Source organism: Manis javanica, chromosome 14 (genome assembly GCF_040802235.1).
Source record: "Manis javanica isolate MJ-LG chromosome 14, MJ_LKY, whole genome shotgun sequence".
In the NCBI taxonomy this organism is placed as follows: Eukaryota; Metazoa; Chordata; class Mammalia; order Pholidota; family Manidae; genus Manis; species Manis javanica.
Genome location: NC_133169.1, coordinates 62,259,687 through 62,285,319, shown reverse-complemented (window position 1 = coordinate 62,285,319; position 25,633 = coordinate 62,259,687). Strand labels below are relative to the sequence as shown.

The 25,633-nt window shown below is 40.9% G+C and overlaps 3 protein-coding genes across 3 annotated transcripts in view; 2 read left to right on the top strand and 1 right to left on the bottom strand.

Annotated features, from left to right (window-relative positions):
• LOC140846033 (uncharacterized) overlaps nt 1-21,659 on the top strand; it is a 64,875-nt gene extending 43,216 nt beyond the window's left edge. Inside the window, exon 3 of the mRNA XM_073221457.1 lies at nt 12,066-21,659. Within this exon, the coding sequence (XP_073077558.1) occupies nt 12,066-12,309 (244 nt within the window). The 3' untranslated portion in view covers nt 12,310-21,659. The remainder of the gene's footprint in view (nt 1-12,065) is intronic.
• On the bottom strand, nt 21,603-25,393 carry LOC118969347 (protein FAM170A-like). The gene is made up of 4 exons (XM_073221456.1): nt 25,369-25,393; nt 23,335-23,484; nt 21,947-22,309; nt 21,603-21,841 (listed from the first exon to the last, which is right to left on the bottom strand). The coding sequence occupies exons 1-4, from the start codon at nt 25,391-25,393 to the stop codon at nt 21,603-21,605; spliced, it is 777 nt and encodes a 258-aa protein (XP_073077557.1).
• The window catches only part of SRFBP1 (serum response factor binding protein 1), a 106,605-nt gene continuing 104,315 nt past the window's right edge, over nt 23,344-25,633 (top strand). The window contains exon 1 of the mRNA XM_073221252.1: nt 23,344-23,510. The gene's annotated coding sequence lies outside the window, so the exon portion shown is untranslated. The remainder of the gene's footprint in view (nt 23,511-25,633) is intronic.

Sequence of the window (25,633 nt, the reverse complement as noted above, 5' to 3'; positions counted from 1 at the left end):
TTTATTAGTGTTCCCTTTAATTTCTCTTAAGAGTGACTTGTAGTTTTCAGAGTATAAGTCTTTCACTTCTTTGGTTAGGTTTATTCCTAGGTATTTTATTCTTTTTGATGCAATGGTGAATGGAATTGTTTTCCTGATTTCTCTTTCTACTGGTTCATTGTTAGTGTATAGGAAAGCTACAGATTTCTGTGTGTTAATTTTGTATACTGCAAGTTTTCTGTATTCCGATATCAGTTCTAGTAGTTTGGGAGTGGAGTCTTTAGGGTTTTTTATGTACAGTATCATATCATCTGCAAATAGTGACAGTTTAACTTCTTCTTTACCAATCTGGATTCCTTGTATTTCTTTGTTTTGTCTGATTGCCATGGCTAGGACCTCCAGTACTATGTTAAATAACAGTGGGGAGAGTGGGCATCCCTGTCTTGTTCCCAATCTCAGAGGAAATGCTTTCAGCTTCCTGCTGTTCAGTATAATACTGGCTGTGGGTTTATCATATATGGCCTTTATTATGTTGAGGTACTTGCCCTCTATTCCCATTTTGCTGAGAGTTTTTATCATGAATGGATGTTGAATTTTGTCAAATGCTTTTTCAGCATCTATGGAGATGATCATGTGGTTTTTGTCTTTCTTTTTGTTGATGTGGTGGATGATGTTGATGGATTTTCGAATGTTTTACCATCCTTGCATCCCTGGGATGGATCCCACTTGGTCATGGTGTATGATCCTTTTGATATACTGTTGAATTCTGTTTGCTAATATTTTATTGAGTATTTTTGCATCTACATTCATCAGGGATATTGGTCTGTAATTTTCTTTCTTGGTCGGGTCTTTGCCTGGTTTTGGTATTAGGGTGATGTTGGCTTCATAGAATGCGTTTGGGAGTATTCCCTCATCTTCTATTTTTTGGAACACTTTAAGGAGAATGGGTATTATGTCTTCTCTGTGTGTCTGATAAAATTCCGAGGTGAATCCATCCAGCCCCGGGGTTTTGTTCTTGGGTAGTTTTTTGATTACCATTTCAATTTCTTTGCTCGTAATTGGTTTGTTTAACTTTTGTGTTTCTTCCTTGGTCAGTCTTGGGAGGTTGTATTTTTCTAGGAAGTTGTCCATTTCTTCTAGGTTTTCCAGCTTGTTGGCATATGGGTTTTCATAGTAGTCTTTTATAATTCTTTGTATTTCTGTGGAGTCTGTCGTGATTTTTCCATTCTCATTTCTGATTATGTTGATTTGTGTTGATTCTCTTTTTCTCTTAATAAGTTTGGTTAGAGGCTTATCTATTTTGTTTATTTTCTCAAAGAACCAGCTCTTGGTTTCGTTGATTTTTGCTATTGTTTTATTCTTCTCAATTTTGTTTATTTCTTCTCTGATCTTTATTATGTCCCTCCTTCTGCTGACTTTAGGCCTCATTTGTTCTTCTTTTTCCAGTTTCGGTAATTGTGATGTTAGACTGTTCATTTGGGATTGTTCTTCCTTCTTCAAGTGTGCCTGGATTGCTATATACTTTCCTCTTAAGACTGCTTTCGCTGCATCCCACAGAAGTTGGGGCTTAGTGTTGTTGTTGTCATTTGTTTCTGTATATTCCTTGATCTCTATTTTGATTTGTTCATTGATCCATTGATTATTTAGTAGCATGTTGTTAAGCCTCCATGTGTTTGTGAGCCTTTTTGTTTTTTTTGTAGAATTTATTTCTACTTTTATACCTTTGTGGTCTGAAAAATTGGTTGGTAGAATTTCAATATTTTGGAATTTACTGAGGCTCTTTTTGTGAGCTAGTATGTGTTCTATTCTGGAGAATGTTCCATGTGCACTTGAGAAGAATGTATATCCTGTTGCTTTTGGATGTAGAGTTCTATATATGTCTATTATGTCCATCTGTTCTAGTGTGTTGTTCAGTGCCTCCATGTCCTTACTTATTTTCTGCCCGGTGGATCTATCCTTTGGGGTGAGTGGTGTGTTGAAGTCTCCTAAAATGAATGCATTGCAGTCTATTTTCCTCTTTAGTTCTGTTAGTATTTGTTTCACATATGCTGGTGTTTCTGTATTGGGTGCATATATATATTTAGAATGGTTATATCCTCTTGTTGGACTGAGCCCTTTATCCTTATGTAGGGTCCTTCTTTATCTCTTGTTATTTTCTTTGTTTTGAAGTCTATTTTGTCTGATACTAGTACTGCAACCCCTGCTTTTTTCTCACTGTTGTTTCCTGAAATATGTTTTTCCATCCCTTGACCTTTAGTCTATGCTTGTCTTTGGGTTTAAGGTGAGTTTCTTGTAAGCAGCATATAGATGGGTCTTGCTTTTTTATCCATTCTATTACTCTGTGTCTTTTGATTGGTGCATTATGTCCTTTTACATTCAGGGTGACTATTGAGAGATATGTACTTATTGCCATTGCAGGCTTTAGATTCGTGGTTACCAAAGGTTCAAGCTTAGCCTCTTTAGTATCTTGCTGCCTAACTTAGCTCGCTTATTGAGCTGTTACATACACTGTCTGGAGATTCTTTTCTTCTCTCCCTTCTTATTCCTCCTCCTCCATTCTTCGTGTGTTGGGTGTTTTGTTCTGTGCTATTTTTAGCAGTGCTCCCATCTAGAGCAGTCCCTGTAGGATGCCCTGTAGCGGTGGTTTGTGGGAAGCAAATTCCCTCAGCTTTTGCTTGTCTGGGAATTGTTTAATCCCTCCATCATATTTAAATGATAGTCGTGCTGGATACAGTATCCTTGGTTCCAGGCCCTTCTGTTTCATTACATTAAGTATATCATGCCATTCTCTTCTGGCCTGTAGGGTTTCTGTCGAGAAGTCTGATGTTAGCTTGATGGGTTTTCCTTTATAGGTGACCTTTTTCTCTCTAGCTGCCTTTAAAACTCTTTCCTTGTCCTTGATCCTTGCTATTTTAATTACTATGTGTCTTGGTGTTGTCCTCCTTGGATCCTTTCTGTTGGGTGTTCTGTGTAATTCCATGGTCTGTTTGATTATTTCCTCCCCCAGTTTGGGGATGTTTTCAGGAATTATTTCTTCAAAGAGACTTTCTATCCCTTTTCCTCTTTCTTCTTCTTCTGGTACCCCTATAATACGAATGTTATTCCTTTTGGATTGGTCACATAGTTCTCTTAGTGTTGTTTCATTCCTGGAGATCCTTGTATCTCTCTCTATGTCAGCTTCTATACGTTCCTGTTCTTCTATTCCTTCAATGGCCTCTTGCATCTTATCCATTCTGCTTATAAATCCTTCCAGGGATTGTTTCACTTCTGTGATCTCCTTCCTGACATCTGTGATCTCCCTCCGCACTTCATCCCATTGCTCTTGCATTTTTCTCTGCATCTCATCCCATTGCTCTTACATTTTTCTCTGCATGTCTGTCAGCATGTTCATGATTTTTATTTTGAATTCTTTTTCAGGAGGACTGGTTAGGTCTGTCTCCTTCTCAGGTGTTGTCTCTGTGATCTTTGTCTGCCTGTAGTTTTGCCTTTTCATAGTGATTGAAATAGTTTGCAGACCTGGTACGAGTGACCGCTGGAAGAGCTTCCCTTCTTATTGGTTTGTGGCCTTCCTCTCCTAGGAGAATAGCGACCTCTAGTGGCCTATGCTTGGCAGCTGTGCGCAGACAGGGCTTCTGCTACCTGCCCATTTGCTATGGAGTTTATCTCCGCTGTTGCTGTGGGTATGGTCTGGCTGGGGCTGCTCCTCCAAAGTGGTGTAGCCCCATTGGAGGGGGAGCGGCTGGGAGGCTATTTATCTCCATAAGGGGCCTCTGTGCTCCCTGCTGCCCAGGGGGTTAGAGTGCCCAGAGATCCCCAGATTCCCTGCCTCTGGTCTCAGTGTGCTGTCCTGCCCCTTTAAGACTTCCAAAAAGCACTCTCCAAACCAAAACAAGAACAGCAACAATGAGAGAGGGAATAGAAAAAAAAAAAAAAAAAGAAGGAAAAAACACGCCATTTTTTTTGTCCTCAGGCGCCGGTCCCAGGCACCCACTCACTGGTCCTGCTGCCCTGCCTCCCTAGCACCGGGGTCCCTGTCCCTTCAAGGCTTCCAAAAAGCACCCGCCCACCTGTCCTACAGGGAAAAGCCCGCGATATTGTTTGTCCTCAGGCAGCGGTCCCAGGCACCCGCGCACCGGTCCTGCTGCTCTGCCTCCCTAGCAGCGGTTTCCCTGTCCCTTTAAGCCTTCCAAAAAGTACTCGCCAAAAAGAGAGAAAAAAAAGGGGAAAAACGCGTGATTTCCTCCATCCTCAGGCGGTGGTCTCAGGCACCCGCCCTCTGGTCCCGCAGGGAAAAATGCGGGATATTCTTTGTCCTCAGGCACTGGTCCCAGGCACTCACCCACCGGTCCCGCCACCCTGCCTCCCTAGCCTGGGATCCCTGTCCCTTTAAGGCTTCCAAAAAGCACTCGCCAAAAAGAGAAAAAAAAAAGGGGAAAAACGTGCGATTTCCTCCGTCCTCAGTCACCGGTCTCAGGCACCCGCCCACCGGTCCTGCAGGGAAAAACGCGCGATATTCTTTGTCCTCAGGCGCCGGTCCCAGGCACCCGCTCACAGGTCCTGCTGCTCTGCCTCCCTAGCAGCGAGGTCCCTGTCCCTTTAAGGCTTCCAAAAAGCACTCGCCAAAAAGAGAAAAAAAAAAGGGAAAAAACACGCGATTTCCTCTGTTCTCAGTCGCCGGTCTCAGGCACCCGCCCACCAGTCCCGCAGGAAAAAACGCGTGATATTCTTTGTCCTCAGGCGCTGTTCCCAGGCACCTGCTCACCGGTCCTGCTGCTTTGCCTCCCTTGCACCGGGGTCCCTATCCCTTTAAGGCTTCTAAAAAGCACTCGCCAAGAAGAGAAAAACAAAAGGGGAAAAACGCGCAATTTTCTCCGTCCTCAGGCGCCAGTCTCAGGCACCCGCCCACCGGTCCCGCAGGAAAAAATGCACAATATTCTTTTTCCTCAGGCACCGGTCCCAGGCACTCGCTCACCCTTCCTGGTGCTCTGCCTCCCTAGCACAGGGGTCCCTGTCCCTTTAAGGCTTCCAAAAAGCTCTCGCCAAGAAGAGAAAAAAAAAAGGAGAAAAACACGTGATTTCCTCCGTCCTCAGGCGCTGGTCTCAGGCACCCACCCACCGGTCCTGTAGGGAGAAACACGCGATATTCTTTGTCCTCGGCGCCGGTCCCAGGCACCCGCTCACTGGTCCCTCCGCCCTGCCTCCCTTGCAACGGGGTCTCTGTCCGTTTAAGGCTTCCAAAAAGCACTCACCAAAAAAAAAAAACCGCTCCAATTTCTTTCCACCCGCCGGGAGCCAGAGGGAGGGGCGCTCGGGTCCCGCCGGGCCGGGGCTTGTATCTTACCCCCTTCGCAAGATGCTGGGTTCCTGCAGGTGTGGATGTGGTCTGGATGTTGTCCTGTGTCCTCTGGTCTCTATTTTAGGTAGAGTTTTCTTTGTTATATTTTCATAGCTCTATGTGTTTTTGGGAGGAGATTTCCACTGCTCTACTCACGCTGCCATCCTAGCTCCGCCCCTACCAGCAACATTCTTCAATGAATTGGAACAAATAGTTCAAAAATTCATATGGAAACACCAAAGACACCGAATAGCCAAAGCAATCCTGAGAAAGAAGAGTAATGTAGGGGGGATCTCATGCCCCAACTTCAAGCTCTACTATAAAGCTATAGTTAAATAAAGACAATTTGGTACTGGCACAAGAACAGAGCCACAGACCAATGAAACAGGCTAGAGAATCCAGACATTAACCGAGACATATATGGTCAATTAATATTTGATAAAGGAGCCATGGACATACAATGGCGAAATGACAGTCTCTTCAACAGATGGTGCTGGCAAAACTGGGCAGCTACATGTAGGAGAATGAAACTGGACCATTGCCTAACCCCATATACAAAAGTAAACTCAAAGTGGATCAAAGACCTGAATGTAAGTCATGAAACCATTAAACTCTTGGAAAAAAATATAGGCAAAAACCTCTTAGACATAAACAGGAGTGACCTCTTCTTGAACATATCGCCCCGGGCAAGGAAAACAACAGCAAATATGATCAAGTGGGACTATATTAAGCTGAAAAGCTTCTGTACAGCAAAAGACACCATCCATAGAACAAAAGGGAACCCTACAGTATGGGAGAATATATTTGAAAATGACCGATCTTATAAAGGCTTGACATCCAGAATATATAAAGAGCTCACACACCTCAACAAACAAAAAACAAATAACCCAATTAAAAAATGGGCAGAGGAACTGAACAGACAGTTCTCTAAAAAAGAAATACAGATGGCCAACAGACACATGAAAAGATGCTCCACATCGCTAATTATCAGAGAAATGCAAATTAAAACTACAATGAGGTATCACCTCACACCTGTAAGGATAGCTGCCATCGAAAAGACAAACAACAACAAATGTTGGTGAGGCTGTGGAGAAAGGGGAACCCTCCTACACTGCTGGTGGGAATGTAAATTAGTTCAACCATTGTGGAAAGCAGTATGGAGGTACATCAAAATGCTCAAAACAAACTTACCATTTGACCTAGGAATTCCACTCCTAGGAATTTACCCTAAGAATGCAGCAATCAAGTTTGAGAAGGACAGATGCACCCCTATGTTTATCGCAGCACTATTTACAATAGCCAAGAATTGGAAGCAACCTAAATGTCCATCGATAGATGAATGGATAAAGAAGATGTGGTACATATACACAATGGAATACTACTCAGCCATAAGAAAAGGGCAAATCCTACCATTTGCAGCAACATGGATGAAGCTGGAGGGTATTATGCTCAGCGAAATAAGCCAAGCAGAGAAAGAGAAATACCAAATGATTTCACTCATCTGTGGAGTATAAGAACAAAGGAAAAACTGAAGGAACAAAACAGCAGCAGAATCACAGAACTGAAGAATGGACTAACAGGTACCAAAGTTAACGGGACTGGGGAGGATGGGTGGGTAGGGAGAGATAAGGAGGGGGAAGAAGAAGGGGGTATTAAGATTAGCATGCATGAGGTGGTGGGAGAAAGGGGAGGGCTGTACAACACAGAGAAGACAAGTAGTGATTCTACAACACTTTGCTATGCTGATGGACAGTGACTGTAAAGGGGATTATAGGGGCGACCTGATATAGGGGAGAGCCTGGTAAACATAATATTCATCATGTAAGTGTAGATTAATGATAACAAAAAAAAAAGCTGTTCCTATGTGGTGACCTCCAATGAGTTCTAGACAATGGTATAAAGGGCGTATCAAAGTGTGGGCAAAGGGTCTGTTTGTGTTTATACAGAGGATCAAAGCCTAATTTGGCTACCCTGAAAATGAACTAAGATACGATATGAAAAGAACTTCCAACATCAGCACTCTCTGGAAGACTCATGCCAGAAGATGATCATCAAAAAACCCCAACAAAGATCCACGCGCTGCTACAATTGTAGATTCTCGCATCCCACTGGTTCCTGGACTTGCCATGGGAATGAAGAAGGAGATATCTAAGCTGGCCTGTGCATACAGTAAAACAACAAATTTGACTGGATCTATACTGTTGGAACTCAACTAAAAATTAGGAGAAGTGCAAATTGTAGTGCTCCAAAATCTTACAACTACAGACTATTTACTGTTAAAACATATGGGATGTGAACAGTCCCTAGGAATGGGTTGTTTTAATTTGTCTGATTTCTCTCAGACTGTTCAAGTTCAGTAGGACAATATCCACCATATCGTAGATAAGTTTTCACAAATGCCTAAGTTGCCTAACTGGTTTTCTTGGCTTCACTGGAGGTGGCTGGTAACTATAGGTATGCTTTGGTTATGTAACTGTACTCCTATTATGTTAATCTGTGTGCTCAATATAATTAGTAGTTTAAAACCTATACATGCTGAAGTTACTCTACAAGAAGATATATCAAAGAAATAATCAATCTTCCCATGTTTTCTTCCGCCTGCTACTTCTATAGCTTTTCTTCTTCCTTCCTAATTACAACCCCTAAATAGAATTCGTGCCTCATATCGAATTTACCGTGTATCACAATTCTTCCAAGTGGTAAAGATACCTCAAGACAAATGCTGGGCATAGAAGCCACAGGGCATAAATATGCAAAGAAGTAAAAATCTGAAACTAACCTTTTCAAACAATAAGGCTTCTCTCTCACTTACCAACTTTACATTTCCCTGTATCGCCCCAGAAGATGACTGGTTAGCCAGAGACGGGTAAGATTCCTCAAGGGAGGAACAACCTAAGACAGGCACAGTCGCAGGGGGGCCATCAGATGAGAAATTGGGGATCAACAGAGGTGAGGCTTAGAACCTCTCCCCCACTGTTCTGAGAGAAATTGATGCATCCGTTGATGTTTTATTGCCCTTGTCTAGCTTGGATTAACACATAGTCTACAGGCACACACCTGATCATCTACATTTGCCCTCTTACAGCACTAAACTATGTTTTCTACCTTTATCTTGCATCTACCTACCACTTCAGCATTTTATTAAAAATAATAATAATAATAAAGAGAGAAATGTGGTATCCACATATAAATCAAGTATAAAAATCAAACGAATATTCATATTTGAACTGACTGTTTATAGTTCATAATGCATGATCAAAACCGAAAGTTTCTGTGATGACTGCGCTTGTACTGTTCACCATGTAACTTATTCACTATGTAAGAATTTGTTCTCCATGTAAGAACTTGTTTGTTATGCTTCAGAAGATTAGAGGCTGACAAAAATTAGGCTTGGGGTGGATTAATGATAATACATTGAGCATTGAGTCCCCTATACAGAATTTTATTGTTGTTAACAACCATTTGATCATAAATAGGAGAGATGTCCTCACAAAAAAAAAAAAAAGTACACACTTCCAATTGTAAAATAAATAAGTAACCGTGATGTAATATATAGCATAAGGAATATAGTCAAATTATTGTAACAACTTGGTATGGTGATAGCTGGTACCTAGAATTATCATGTATATAAATGTTGAATCACTGTGTTGTACACTTGAAACTAATGTAATACTGTGTGTCAACTACCCTTCAATAAAAAATAATTATCTAAAAAAAAATATATATATATATATATATATATATATATATATACGTAAATCTAGACTTCAGAGCAGTTAAAGAGAATTTGTAAATCTTGGCACTTAACATGAACTTCCCAAGGCTCAGAGGGATTCAGAAAGGCTGTGTATTAAATTTCCTCTTACCTTCTGAGGGAAAAGGAGCAGCTGGGGAATAATCTCAGCTAAAATAGAAGAATAAGAAAGGAATTTTGAGTCATTCTTCAGGGAAGAGACAACTGGAACAACACCTGAAGCAACACAAGCAGTATCCCTTAATTGAAATAATCACAGTTCAGTGGAGAGTGAAAAACATATTTCTAGCAGTTAGTTACAAAAGGTGAATTTGCTTTAAGAAGTCCAAGAGGAGATAACAGTTTGGATGTGTAAGAGATTCAAGTGAGATCTGGCCTGTTTTACTTGGCTGTAAAACATAGATATTAACTAGATGGGTTTGGATGTTCTCATGATTAACTCAGTCTCCCAAAATGGAACACATGGAGTGATTGTCAACTTGAGTAGAAGAGGAGATGACAGGAGGTGTATATAGGTAGGGAGATGAATATATGTTATATTTGAAGCTAATCTGGTGCCTCTCATGTCCTAGGTGCTTCCCATGTTTTATCTCTTATTTTTCACTACAGCAATGCCTCTGTTAGGTATTTGTATGCAGCTTCTACAGGTAAGGGAATGAATTTACACCATTACATTTAACAAATACTGATGAGGGCATGCTGCAAGCATTTGCTAACTTCTAGTCCATGTTTCCACCATTACCAGTAAAGTCCATTGATTTCCAGAGTAAAGAATTTTGGTTTTGTAAAGTTAAGAAGAAAACAAATACTCTTATGACAAGATCTTAGATTGAGAATCCTAATTCTAGCAGCCAGTCCTGTGGATAATGGCAGAAAATGGTATTAACACATAAAAGTGCATTCTAACAGAAAAGGCAGAAGATAATTTCCGTAAGTAGGGCAGAACATGTGACTTTCCTTTGTAGAGAGTGGAATGGAGAGCTATTGGGAAGCAGATTTCAAAGAAAGCAGGTGAAAGAGAGATGTGTGATATAGTGAGCAGTCTGTGACAGATACTTTTTGTGTATCTGTACATTGTGTCACTTAAATCCTCACAGTGAGCTTATGTTTTCATTTGTTCAAACAACAAATGTTGGTGATGTCCTGTGAGGAACAGGAGATAGAATAATGAATGAAACATAGTCACTGCTGTGAAGTAGTTTATAGTCTACTAGGGTATCATTATGTTTCTTTTACAAATACGGAAGTATCAAATGAGAGACATTATCTCCTCCAAATTCATACAGTGTCTTAGCCTTACATGCCACCTCCCAACCTTCTGAGTCCCTTTCTCAGGTCTATATACCAGGGGGTCCAGTATGCCCATTTATTTCTGGTAGATCATTGTAATATAGCTTCGAGGAGTCAGATGATTAGGACTTGCTCCAGCTGTTGTCAGAGCACTGAATATTGATTTCTGAGTGAGTGGACTCATGACAACAAATTCTTCCTTGTCCAACGTGATACTCTGCTTCATATTCTGGTCCAAGTCTCAAAGATCAACTCATACATGTTTACTGGTTCCTAACAGTAGAACTTAGTTGAATATGGAAATTGCTTTGGCATGTCAGCTATGTCTTCGTGGAGAAGTGTCTTTATTTTACCACTTCAACTGTGCTAAGACATGGTACTATTTGCCTGGAGGCAAGGAGGCAATGAGGAGAGCTGGGGCATGTCTAGAAGAGAACAAGTACTCGAAAGAGGCGTCTGATTCATCTGAAGTCATCGCACAATTTCCAGTCAAGTTGATACATGGGTGAAACGAGGCTACTCCCACTAAAGCATAGGATTCCGAGAAGTTGGGATTCAGGATTCTCATGGTCATCTAACAGATAACCCCTTCTTAGAGTTCGTAGTTCTTCTCTTCTCCTTTTAAGGATCTGAATTTGACAAATGACTGAAGGAAAGTGTAATAATATCTTGGTCTGGTTTTCAGCACAGTCTACCCTTTAAGAAATTGGAGTCCCCTTAAAAAGATGAAGAGGCCCTCTGGCTTTCAAATTGTACCTTGAACTGGCAAATGGCTCCCTGAGCCTTCCTGCCTACCTGAGACTTCTAATTCCATTACTGGAAGCTAGCCTACTTCACAACTCTTAAAGTTGTTGATAATCTCAGCAATTTTGAAGCCACTACCTGTAAAGGGTTGTCATGACCCCAAGTAACACTACTCGTTGGGTCCATTGTTGTTAACCTGTGAGTAATTGGTCCCAGGGTTGGTTCGCTCGTGTCTGTTTTTCAAACTGTCATCTCTAAATCAGGTGTGTGTAGAAGGGGGAAATGAGGGGCTGTGTGTTTTGGAAATTTTGGGTGGTTGATATTTGATCCTTGGCATCAGCTTGCTTTGGAGAAACATAAAACCCTTCAATTGACAGCATCTAATCTCTGTAGACACTATGCTTCCATCCAGGTCACCACCTGGTCTATCAGGAGAAACAGTGTTTCATAGAAACCAGACCAAATTGCTGGTACCACTGTACTAGCTCGTGCATCTTCTCTCCTGCTTCTTAGCATCTGTGTTGGAATGCGAATGGTTTCATGTTTCCACACCACTGAATCCACCCCCAACAGCCTGTGATGGGAACCAGAAATCACAGTGAGGAACATACTGGGTCCCATGTCCATCAAAAACAGTCTCAATATCTGGAAATAGAAATGTCTGGAAGGCAGTTGTGATAACTCTGAAAGAAAGCTCTACACAAATCTCATTTTTCCTCCAGAGAAAAATAGGAAAGCTCTGGAACATGCCCCAAAGTAGAAGGTGTTGAGCCAGAACTGTACCTTTTACCTCAGCTAAAATTCCCTAGGAATCCCAGAAGGGGAACTGCTAACTCTAGTTTTGGGGGAAATTGCAGAGAACCAATATTGGCTAATTCTGAACATCCCTTCCTTCCATTTGTTGTCCTCATTGCTAAACTCACAGCTCTGATTTTTTACTTTTTTCTGGTCCTTCTGATTCAGGTCTAGCCCAGCAGCTGAAGATCAGTTGTTTGCTCTCAGATCTCCAGGGTGTGTTCATGCCATTGATTCTGACATTTGGCTCTTCTCAAGTGGTAACTGCTTACTCCAGACCTCAACTGGCACAACCCAAGGTCACTCATTCACTGTGCCAGCATTGGGCTGGGTCACCCAGCTTTCAGTTCAGCAGAGCAGAAGGAAATTGGACAAGCAGCATCCCCTAATTCAAATAATCACAGTTCAATGAAGAGTGAAGAACACATTTACAGCAGTTAGTTCACAAAAGGTGAATTTGCTTTAAGAAGTCCCAAGAGGAGAAAACAGTTTGGATATGTAAGAGATTCAAGTGAGATCTGGAGTGTTTTACTTGGCTGTAAAGCATCCTTTAGGAAGGACATGCCCCAGCCATGCCAGTTACTGATCAGTTACAGTACGCTGCCTTCCTTCATAACGCACAACCTTGTGTCCCAACAGCTTGGAAGTGTTACTCTCCAAAATCTGCCAGAAGCATTTCAGGGTGTAACATTCTTTAAAGGCCTCTGACTGGGCTTACGAGATTTTAGGCTCAGAAAGAATGAATCCAAAGAAGGTTCTGGTTCAAGGCCTTTGCCTGAGATGCCGATAATGACTGTCTACTGGAGATCCTAGGTTAAAAAAAAGATGTGAAAAGGGGAACAGAATGGAGATGAAGAATCTCACCTGTAGGACTTAGCCATTCTGGGTGGCACTGCCTCTTTGGTTGACCACATACTGCAGAACACAGGGTATCCCAGTGATAGCACAATTCTAGAACACACGCACACAGCTCTTTTAAATATGGTGTTTCTACATAAAAGTATGTCATTTTATAATGACAAGTCATTGAATATTGCCAGTCTTGGAATCCAGTGAGTGTAGCGCCAGCAATTTTAGTAACACGTGGGGATGGCAAAGATCATAAGGAGAAAAATTGAATTCTTAAGTATATAGTTTATACTTAAGTTTACATGTGGAAGTTTGTCTGCAGGTCAGGATATTGCTATGTTTACTATTTTGGGGGCTCATTTTTCAGCCAGAGGAAACCTGCAGTACTTGACATGCCTATGTGTTACCTTCCAGTAGTGATTGTGCTTTCCTTCCCTCTCCCTGGGGACGTGCACAGTCCTTTCTGGGTAGGCAGGTTTCTCCCATGAACTCCTGCAGATAGTAAAGAAAAAGTGTGCCCTATCTCCACTATTTTATTCCTAGCAAAGTTAGACTCTCTTGGCTTTAGTTTCTTCAGCTGTAAAATAGGGACTAGTAATTCCCTTAATAGAGGGTTATTAGGAGAAAAATAGAAATGGCACATGAAAAACATCTGGCAAAACATATCAAAAAAGTCATCTATATTTCTTTGTACTTTAAGGTGTTATTTTAAACTAGGAATTCCTATTTGTTTTGCCCACACAGTTCCTTTCCCCAGTTTGTGTGTGTTGGGTGAGATGCAACCTGGTTAGTAAACACAGGGCCTGGAATGGAAAGTATGCATGGAGCACATAGGAAAAGCCAGGACCCAGTTGCCTTGGAGCAGTACTGAATTAATCCATCAAGGGTCTGTTCACAGAGTCTGACTGTTCGCAACTCTGTCAGTTCTGATTGGGTAGTGATGATGCCATTCAAATGTTAAATATTTTAACCATTACCTATGTCAAGAGGGAATTTGAAGCTTCATATAATCTGCATGTGTTAGAGATTGGTCAGAAAAAAAACCCCAGAACAAATCTGTAAACAAGTGAATAGGGTACTAGGATGATAGTAATTTAGCATTAAATACAATATTGGTGTAAAGTTCACATCTGTGTGCCTGATGTTAAAGCTCACACATATAATATACATACATTCTAGTGCCTGGTGACCTCAGACAGAGATGAGTTTGAATGCTGCCTCTGCTACTCACTTGCTCTGTTACCTTGAATAACTTTCTCTCGGATTATCTTTCTATGAGCATTTTAGGATTATTGTGTTTATTGTGCTTAAACATGACAGATAAATGTGAACTTCTAAAACCCAGAGGATGCACAGTACTTTTCAGATGACTCCTCCTTCCCCTGGACATACACCATTGTATTGAAGTAACTGTATTCCACTTGTAGAGAAACGCAGTATGACCTGCCTTCTCAAATCTGTCACTCATCCTCCTAAAATGTATGATTTTGTTTTATCTGGTGGCAAAAAGAAAAACTATTTTGAGGTTTATTCTTGGAGTCAATTAATTTTGTTTCTACAAATAAACTATATTTTGACTTTGGGTGTTCAAAATGGATCATTTTAAATCCACTTTGTAATTAAGAGTCTATTTAAAGGTCTTCTTGATGAGTTTCTTTTGTTTCCATATCTTCAGACTCTTCATTATTTGTATTTTGCATTTTCCCTAGAACTGTCAGTTATGTTAGTATTAAGGGAGCCATTGAGGAAAATATAAACGTATGCATATAAAATAATAGGAATTAGTATTTAATAGGAGTCCTAGTTATTACTAATGAGGTGTTGATTCTTAAAAAGTTTTAGTGTGTTTTTAAAATTCCTTTCATAAGTATTTTGTAGTTTTCAGTGTATGACTTTCACATCCTTGGTAAAGTTTATTCCAAAGTAGTGTGTGTGTGTGTGTGTGTGTGTGTGTGTGTGTGTGTGTGTGTGTGTGTTTAATGTTATTTTAAATGAGATCATGTTTTTTACTTCATTTTCAGATAGCTTGTTTTAGTATATAGAAATACAACTGATTTTTATATGTTGACTTTGTATCCTGCAACTTTTTTGAACTCATTGTTAGTTCTGTCAGCTTTCTGTGGAGTGTTAAAGGTTTTCTACATATAAGATCATGTCATCTTACAAACAAAGATAATTTTACTTCTTCCTTTGTGATTTAGATGCCTTTTGTTTCTTTTTCTTACCTAATTGCACCACGTAGAGCCTCCAGGACTGTATAGAATAGGAGCAGCAAGAGTAGACATCCTTGTCTCATTCCTCATTTTAGGGGAAAAGCTTTCAGTTTTTCACTGCTGAGCATGATGTTATCTGTGGCCCTGTCAAATATGGCTTTCATTATGTTGAGGTAAATTCCTTCTTTACCTGGTATGTTGAGAGTTTTTATTATGAAAGAGGGTTGAATTTTGTCAAATGCTTTTCCTGAATCTGTTGAGATGATCATATGATTTTTGTTCTCCATTCTGTTACTGTGGTATATAGCGCATCAATGGGTTTGTGTACATTGAACCATCCTTGCATCCCAAGGATAAATCCCACTTGGTCATGGCTTGTGATTCCCTTAATGTGCTGTGGAATTCAGTTTGGTCATATTTTCTTACGAATTTTGCATTTCTGTTCATCAGAGATATCAGCTGGAAATTTTCTTGTGGTGTCTGTCTTTATCTTTGGTAGCAGGGTAGTGCTGGCCTCATAAAATTTTAGGAATGTTCATTCCTCTTTGATTTTTTTGAAAGAGTTTGAGAAAGAACAACAATTCTTTAGATGTCTGGTAAAATTTACCAGTGATACCATCTGGTACTGGCTTTTCTTTATTGGGAAACTTTTCACTACTGATTTGATCTCCTTATTCGTTATTGGTCTGTTCCAATTTTATATTTCTTCTTGATTCAGTCTTGGTAGGTTATGTTTATGGGAATTTATTCATCTCTTCTAGGTTATCTAATCCATTGGTATATAATAGTTCACAGTAGCCTCTTACAATCCTTTTATTTCTCTAGCAGCAGTTATAGTGCCTCCTCTTCATTTCTGATTTTATTTGAGTGTTCTCTCTGTTTTCTTAGTCTAGCTAGAGATTTGCCAATTTTCTTTTCAAAAAAATCTTGTTCACTTTTTAAAACTTTTTCCTATCTTGTATATCATGTATTTCCTAAATTGGACCCTTAACTTAGCACCACATACAAAGTCAACCCAAAATGGATTAAAGACTTAAATTTAAGACTTGGAACTGTAAGACTTCTACAAGAAAACAGGAGAAAAGCTTTACAATGGTCTTGGCAATGGTTTTCTGGATATAATACCAAAGCATAAGCAGCAAAAAAGCAAAGTAGACAAGTGGGAATTCATCAAACTAAAAAGCCTCTACACTGCAAAGCAAACAGTCAACAAAGTGAAATGGCAACCTGTGGAATGGGAGAAGATTCTTTTAAATCATGTATTTGATAAGGAAATATACAAAGAACACCTAGAATTCATTAGCAAAAAGGAAACCTGAATAAAAAATGGGCAAACAATTTGAATCGACATTTCTCTAAAGATGGCACACAAAGGGTCAGCAAGTATATAAAAAGATGTTCAACATCACTACTACTCAGAGAAACGAAAATGAAAACCACTATGAAATATTGTCTCACCTCTGCCAGGATGGGTATTATCAAAACACAAAAGATAGCAAGTGTTGGTGAGGATGTTGAAAAATTGGGAGCCCTTGTATACTTTTGAATTGGAATGTAGGGAGTTTCTCAAAGAATCAAAAATAAAACTGCCATGTGATCCAACATTCCCTCTCCAACAGAACTGAAATCAAGATCTCAGAGACATCTTCACTCCCATGTTCATTGCAAACATTATTAAAGAAGGAAATACTGCTATCTGTGACAAAGTAGATGGACCTATTAGACATTATACTATGTGAAATGTCAGTTACAGAATGACAAATACTATGAAATCCACTTATATGAAATATCTAGGATAGTCAAACTCATACAAGTAGAGAGCAGAATGGCTGAGGGAAGGGAGACATGGGAAGTTGCCATTCAACAAGTGTAAAGTTTCATTTATGCACGATGAGCAAGTCTACGTACCTGCTGTATGGTATTTGCCTATACTTAACAGTGCTGTAGCTGCTCTGTATAGGTGCTCTTACAAATCTAAGAGGTTAGAGCTCTGGTTAAGTGTTCTTAGCACAACGAAAAAAGTTTTGAACAAGAAATCGAGGTAAAATATTTCATAAATAAAATTATAACTTACTTTCATTTCGAATTTTATTAATCCACCCTTACCATGTAATGTTTTGTTGTACGCTGAAATAGTTTCTCCACAGAATTTCTAGTCAGATTTTCTGACAGATCAGGAATGGGTAACAGTGATATGAAGGAGAAATATTAGGCCTCCATTTTCATTTAAATTCAGATTCGTTTGTTGCAATTTCACCATGTTCTACCTTTCATTACAAATTTTATCTTGGATGTAGGCAGCTCCCTATAGACCTCCCATTGATATAAATCGGCTTGTCTTCCTTTGATCATAGCAACATTTATTGAGAATATTTAATGTGACAAACACCTTAAAAGCATTATCTTCCCCTGTTATTTCAGTCCTCTGAGATAGGAACTCTCATTATCCCTATTTTGCATATTAGAAGATCAAGCCTCAAGAGGTTAAGCAATGAGCCCATGGTGATACTCCTCCTTAGAAGCAGAGATGGAACACAAGACACCATTTCAGAACATTTAGAGAAAAATAAAAAGGGAATTACAATACAGCTCTCTCATTGTTGGTTTCTTTTCAGAAGTAAGATCTATAACTTTGGATTAGAATATTCATGTTGTCTCGAGGTTATTTTTTCTTCAAGTCACAACTATTCCCAGTCAATAATTATCACTGAAATATTTAGATGTAAGTTTTAGCAGTACAGTTCATAGGGTCAATCATGATATTTTACCCTATTCAGTCATCAAAGATACAGTCTCACAGATGAAGTCATCCTTCCAGGATTGGAGGGAAAAAATTTGTGTCTTTGATATTTTGTGTTTCTTCCCTTGAAATTGGTCTTCAGCAATAAATTGTAAATGGACAACACACATCTGAAAGAATGTTAATATAAGATAAATACAATGAAACTGAGGAATAAAGTATTTTTTTCACCTTTGAGTTTAGTAAATTAAGGACTCATAATCCATGTTGGTAAGAAAATGGGCAAGCACTCCTTGAGGGTGGGTGTATAAAAGGAAATAATAATTGTAGAGGGCAATTTGCCAAGAACTCTGTAAACTTTGGACATAGCTATTCTACTTCTAAGAAAATTTCCTATATCTCAATTTTTCAAATAAATGAGAAAGGCTACTACTGAAACCACATACAAATTGTGTGACTTGGGATGGTTAAACTATCATACTCTTTCTTAACCCCCTTATAAATTGGAGCTTTTAGTACAATCTAGCTTAAGTGTTGTATGCAGTAATCGTTAAGTGATAAATTTGATCTAGCATCCATAATTTTGCTATAATCTTAAAAAATAAAATGTTTCTTACCTTTAACTAACTTTATTTTTAAGTTGCAAAAGTTGTATATATTTGTTAGAACATGTAAAACAGTATGAGATGCATAAATTTCCTCCCCTCACCCCAAGTTGTGGAGCTCAATACATATATATAATATCCAGAACATACAAAGGAGTTTCTCAATAATAACTGAACTAAAAGATGGGCAAAAAACTTAGACAACTCACAAAATAAATGTGCAAATGATAAGTACAGGAAAAGATGTTTAGCAACCCTTATCATTCGGGAAATACAACTTAAAACTACAAGATACTACTGTGTATCTGTTAAAATGGCTTAAAAATACTTAACACTATCAAATACTGGTGAAAATGCAGGGAAACAGAATTACTCATAGATCAGTGCGAATACAAAAATGGTAAGGCCACTGTGGAAACTGGTGAGCAGTTTTTAAAGAAGGTATACTCTTACCATATGACCAAGCACTAACACTCTTAGGCATTATATGAGAAATATGAAAACAATTTATCACAAAAAACCTCGACACTAACGTCACAGAAGCTTAACCTATAATCACCAGTAATGTGAAACGGCATAATGCCCTTGTTATATGATACACTGAACTGTTCTACATCACGAAATGGAATACTCAGCAATAGAAGTAATAGACTATTAATATATGCAATGACTTGGCTGGGTTTTAAGGGAATTATGTCTGAAATAAAAAATATAAAAATCTCAGAAGTTTATATGCTAAATGATTCCATTTATATAAAGTTCTTGACATGAAAAGAAAGTAGAGAGAGATGGAGAGTGGTCACCAGGAGTTAGGGAAAGGAAGGATAGATGGGACTGACTATCAAGAGCCACGTGAGGGGTTTGCTTTAAGGAAACAGACATCTCTGTATCTTAATTGCAGTGATGGGCATATAAATCTACACATAGGAGAAAATGCCATAGAATTACACTTGAAAACATAAGAATGACACCTGCTAACATAGTGAAATCTGAGGAAGGTCTGTAGTCTGGCTTATGGTATTGTTCCAATCGACTTCCTTGTTTGGATAATACACTGTGATCATGTTGGGGGTGGCTGCATGATGGTAGATGGGACCACCCTGGACTGCTTTTGCAACCTCTTGTGAGTTTATATCAACATTTAAAAGAGTTAGCTTTTTTTTTAAAGCTCAGCAAATCTTAATAATAAAAACTAAAAAAATTTAAAACCCTACCCAGACACATAATCAAACTGCTGATTATCAGAGGTAAGGAAAACAAATCTCAAAACAGTGTACTAGGTGCTTTAACCTGTGTCTGCTACCTTCACAATCTCTGGTATTTTAGGTAACACACTCTCCTATTTGAAGATGAGGGCACTGACCCAATGTGTGCAAAGCTGCTAAGAGTTGGTAAAGAATTTAAGCCTGGTTCTACTCTACTGAAGTCCAATTATTTTGTGTACATATGTAAACCTTTTCAACACAGCTTCCTAATTAATATAGTATACATACTGAGTATAAGTATATGCCCCTTACTGCTTCAGTATAAACTCAGAGGAATATTGTGTGCTACTCCTTTCTAGGCTATACCATTTCAGTGATTAAAAAGGAAGAAATGTTAAAGCTAATTTGCATACCATTAAGATATGTTAGATTACAAACAACAGTAAATAACTCAGGCTAATTGAGATGAAACAAAGATTTATTGAAGGGTTAGTAACTATGCTTAGTTAAAGTAACAGCTAAAACAGCCAAGTCCTTCAAAAGAGAGGAGCTGAAAAGAAGTCCAGTAGTAGTGGCTCATAGACCTTAATTTGAGTTGCAGACAAAAGATAAGCTGTTAGCACAGGTTGGCCCAACACAGATATGTATGAAGAGACTTGAGAACAGAGAAGTAGAACTCAGCAGTGTCCCCTGCCTCCCTGCCAGGGACGAGCATTCCACGGGTCTCCTGCATGTGTGGCACTCCCAGCATTCTGTGGGCTCCGCCTGGCTGTGTGTGGCTATCTTCTCCAGAGCCGGCCACCACATGTTCCCGGGATAACAGGGAACAGCTCCAGAGGCTCAGGCCAGGCCAGCCCAGCCCTGCCTGTTGCTGTGGTGCTCACGAGAAGTGCGGCGCTGTCGTTAGACTGCAGGGCTGTGTCGGACGCCTTCATTTGAAATCTTCAGGCCAGTAGGTCTAGGTTGCTCTGAAGGAACCAAAACAGAGAAGGGGATCCATTCAATGAGAAAGGCAGCTCTTATTTCAGTGACAAGTGTTCAGCCACTCTCAGGATTTCCTGCATGATTTAGAAAGCTGAGAACCCTTTCCAGGTTCCATTCTAACTGTGACTTTTGGAATGTGGAGAAGCAGCCCTTCATTTGTCCCTCTAACTAAAAAGACACATTCTCTTTATTGGCTTTACAATGTCTCTTCAGCTTTGTCTGTGTTTAACTCCTCCACTGGCTGCTGAGAGAACAAGACACTTGGTGCTATAATAGTAAGAAGATGATGAGAGGACTGTGAAGCATCATAAGAGCACATGTGTGTCCCTCCAGGAGGCAACATGTTAAACTGAGAAATGGTCCACTGCAAAAGCATCATATTTTTCTCCCTCCTTCCCCAGTTACACTTGACACTTTAAGGAAGTGGCCAGAACTACTACATCTTGGTGTATATACCTAGGGATATTTTTCCTAGGGGGAAAAAAAGAAAGGATTACATGGTTTGTTTCTCTCAAGTGGTTGCAACTGCTAAGCAGTCTCCTCTCAGGTATGGAATCATATAATGGAGTTTGAGATCCCACACACACCCAGGAAAAGGGTAGAACCAACCCTCAAGGACAGAAGGCCTGGCTCTGCCCTCGTCCTGAGCCTTGTGACTCCCCTGGCCTTTGATACCAAATCCCAAGTATCCCTGAGATGTGCTCTCACCCCTGGGACCCTCACCTCTTCTGCAGCTGGCCTCTTTTAATAGTTTCCACTTCCAGCCAGTGTCCTGTTCTCAGCTGTAGTGGTAGCGATGCTAGACTGCTGCTCCTTGTTCTTTGGTTTGCATGAGGACGCCTTGGTCTTCTGCATGGTGTGATCTGCCTTCTTATCCCTCGTCTTCAGGAGAGCAGTGGAAACTATTGAAAGGGGTGCTCCGCTCCTGTTCCTGCGTGGTGGTAGGGAAGGTGGTGGATACATTTAAACAAAGTGGGTATCATGGCTGTTAAGAGATGAAGGCCCTCAGTAGAGTCTGGACTACTTCACTTCTACTTTCCTAAGGCCTGGAAAAGTCTACATACTCACAGGAGGATGTCTTCCTGCCAAAGTGTTCTTTGGTCTACCATCTAAGTCATCTCGAATTGATACTCCTTGTCCTCCTTGTCCTCTTCTTTCTTATTCTTATTCAGCCAAGCCAAGGCATGCTGGAAAATATGGCAGCTGAAGCCCTCACAGACCGCATTGTCCACGTGATCCTGCAGGACCTCCAAGCTGGGGAAAACCCGGCAGCAGCCCAGGCACCTGAAGCCGCTGTCCAGGGCCACCAGCCACTCAGGCGTTTCGGCCCTGGGGCTCTCCTCCTGGGCTGGAGGCTCCACCGCACTGCCAGCCTGCTCCATCTCCTCCTGGGCTGGAGGCTCCCCTGCACTGCCAGCCTGCTCCCTCTCCTGGGCTGGAGGCTCCACTGCACTGCCAGCCTGCTCCCTCTCCTCTGGGGCTTTGCTATAGTCGCTGACATCTGCGAGTTGCCGTGTAGACAAGCAGCTCCATATGTCTGAGGCCTCTTCACCCTTTTTTTCAGCCTCTCCAAAAAAAGCAAAGACAGGCTCATAGACTTCCACCTCATCCCATGACACAGCCACACCTCTTTTCATCTGGACATGCCTGTAGTAAATCTTCTTGACGCGTGCCCTTCCCAGGTATAGTGGAAAGGAGTCTTCGGTAGAGAGGGAGGGAGCTTCCCGTTCCTCCAAGACCTGGGGTTGAGTCATTTCAAGAGGCCCAGTACGAAGAATATCCTGATGCAACTGAGGGATTCCTCCTCCTCCTCCTCCTGGGAAAGGAAATTTCAGACATGAGAAAACTAGAAAAAGTGTGTGAAGTCTGTAGGAGTTGAGATGGTCATGAGAATATTCCTATGTGGGCACATGGCCTGGAAGTATACCCATATGTGAAATCACAGAATGCCATGTGACATACATTTTATCTGAGGTATGTGTGTGGTGTGATTATGTGGGATTGAGGGTGTGGAGGTCTGTGTGTGTTCTGGGACACACCTGGTGAGTGCTTCTGACATTGGTAAGAGGGTGGTGAATTACGGTGTACATGTGTGTGGTGCGACAATATGAGTGAACAGGGGTGGTACGTGTTCTTACTGTGAAACAGTTAAATACGGAGCATGTTGGAGGAAGTGTGTTTGAGCTTCCCAGAAGCGCAGCTCTCTAAGGGGCTGAAGGCTTTGGGCTGAAGGTTTTGTGGGTGAAGTGGTATGCGGAATAGAAAGCCTGTATATGACAGTGAATTCATTTCAGGGCCTATGAGTTTTTGAGTGCTTAGGCTGGCTCTAATGGGGAAGCCAGAACAAGTTACCTGTGTGAAAGGGTGTACATTATTTACAGATTACTGTGTAGACAGCAGCGTCTGAGAATGATTGTGTGAGGAGGGAAGGTGGCAGTGTGTATCTGTGTAACGCTCGTAGAGGATGGGAAGGATGCATTTGGAATGAAGGGATGTGTATATGAGAGAAAAAGTGAAAGGAAGGAATAGTGGGGCCATATCTGGTATGAAGGAATCTAGGGTGTGTGTGTGAATGAGTTTGTGTTGACCTGAGGGAAGAGGTAATTGAATTGCCACACTGTTATCAGCACAGTCCACTATCTCACAGGTGTCCCAGTGTTCACATGGGGAACTGCCCTATCCTTGAAAGCACACCCCCAATTTATCCCTCTGTAGAGGCTTCAATCTTAGTTCCTCTGCCCTGAAGCTCTTTTCTGTTTTTGAAGGGAAAGTGAAGTAAGTAGGGATTGGGCTGAGCCACCCTAGCTATTCATCCTGTCCAGCCTTTGTGATCTCCCTTACCATCCTCAGCAGCAGCACGATGCTTTCCTGGAGACGACACGCAGGAGAAATACTCCGAGACAGAGGACTCTCCTCCTGGTGTCTGACTGCGGTCTGGGACCACCACACGTGCCTCTGGCTCCGGAGAATCCTCTTGAGAATTCTCGAATTCTGAGGAATGAATACAAGAAAAACAGGTGGAGCGTTTTCTAGAATCTGTATCCATTCAAAAAAGACATGTTGAGTGGATAATCACATTAGGCACTGAAACCCTCCCATGAAATTAAACATTTGAAACTTTACTTGCTCCAAAATATAAGGAAACAGCAATTATGAAAATTGGGGTGTATAGATGTCAGTGATACTGGGTATTTTGTATGTGATATTTCTAAAGATGTATACAGAATATCAAAAACTAGTGACTAAAATTCGATACTAGCTCCTTTTTCCTCAGGAGAAATTATATAATTAGAGGACATGGGGTACAAGTTTTAAAAGACTTCTGCATGTCTGCCTGCCTGCCTGTCTATCTAGATTGGTATCTATATTGATGTAGGGAAAGATAGGGATTTCAATATAAATATAGAGAGGTGTAGAGATACAGCATTTTCACAGGGAATTCCACCATGGCTTCTGGAGATGCTCTAATGAAGACTTTACACACTTGCTCCAGACTCCTCTTCTGGGAATGTATTTCTGTATTTCTCCAAGACTCTTAGCCTCCCCATTCACATCTTTTGAAAACCTCTTTCAAAGGAGGCAGACACATCCATGTGCTATATTTCTGTCCGGGGATTGGAAACGGACAGCCCGGGCAGTTCTTGGGCAAGGGGTCACTTATGGCCCTGCTGAGGGAAGGGACTCAGTTCTGAGCCTGGGCCATTGCGTTGCCCCGTCTCCCTGCCTGGCTCCTCCTCAGCCCCTTCTCGCTCTCAGCCCACACCACGGTGACTCAGACTGTCTCCAGCAGACGTGGGGCAGTGTGGAGTGTGTGCCAGGCTGGGGAGCATGAGCTGCCAGTGACTGCAAGGAAGAAAAGCCTTTCTCCCAACCTGTCCTTTTCCTGGACTTCATTTCACGGCTTTCAGAGGGGGACTGGGCCCTGGGTCGGGAGCGCGCTTCCTCCAGAGCTATGTAGTTCTGACCATGTGACTAAGTTTTCTGTAGTGGGAAATGAGTGGCAGCCAGGCATACGCATGCAATCCTCCTCTGTGCGCTCCTGTGTTCTTTCCTTTTCTGGGATGTTGATAACCTTGGGTCTATTTGAAAGTGAGTGTTAATTATAAAAAAGTTTCTGTCAGCAGGAAGACTTGCCCTGTTCCTTCACATACACTAATTGTTATATAAGAAATAGATTACTTCATGTATTAGTTACTAAGGCCTCTTCTAGTCCAACTAATGAATCTACTCCGTTAGTGATAAAATGAATTTTGAGAAGCAAATAACTGGACCTGGTACGTATTAACCAAGCCATTATCTTAGAAACTACTCTGTGTCTTCCCTTGGCTTATTTATGCTATATATGTGTGTAAGTGTGAATTGGTGTGAATGTGTCTTATGTGTCATAGTTTACAGTAAAAAATATCTCTGAACATGCACTGTTTGTAGTGAAGCTGAGTTGAAGACAGACTCACTTTCCAAGCCTCTCTCCTAGGCTCCACTGGAGTGTGCTAAAATCCCAAACATTGTTGGAAATGTCACATTCTCTTCATGAGCTACCACTGGGACCCTCGGTTTCGGTCCTGATCTGTCCCCTCCCACTACTGATCACCTGCTCTTCCTCATAGGACTTGTTTACTTTTTAAAACCTCACAGTCATCACAACTATTTCAGTTTCCCCTTTTTCCAGAAAGAGCCACATGCATCAGAGCAGACCACTGATGGGAGGAGGCCCTTTTACCCAACACAAACTCTACCATCAACTTGAATTTTTAATCTTGCACTTCATAACAAAATGTGAGAACCAATGATATGGATTAAATGAAAGACAATTACTTTATATATCTAGGGTAACCACATTACTACATCTCCCCAAGGGTGAGGATAAGGCATTACCTGAGAGAACCAGGTCTAGACCCATGCCTGCCCCATAGAACATGGTAATCGTTGTATCTTAGCAGTACCATATAACAAAGTTGTATGTGAGGTGCATATGTATAGTGGGTTTGTGAACACCTTGTGATTCCATACAGCTCCTACATTTATTGAATTTTCCCCGCTGTAGAGAACAGGCTCATGTGTTTTAACAACCCATTGTCTCTTTTGAAACTCTTTTCCCTGTCACTTCTCCAGAGCCTTCAGGGAAAGAGGAAGCCCCTGG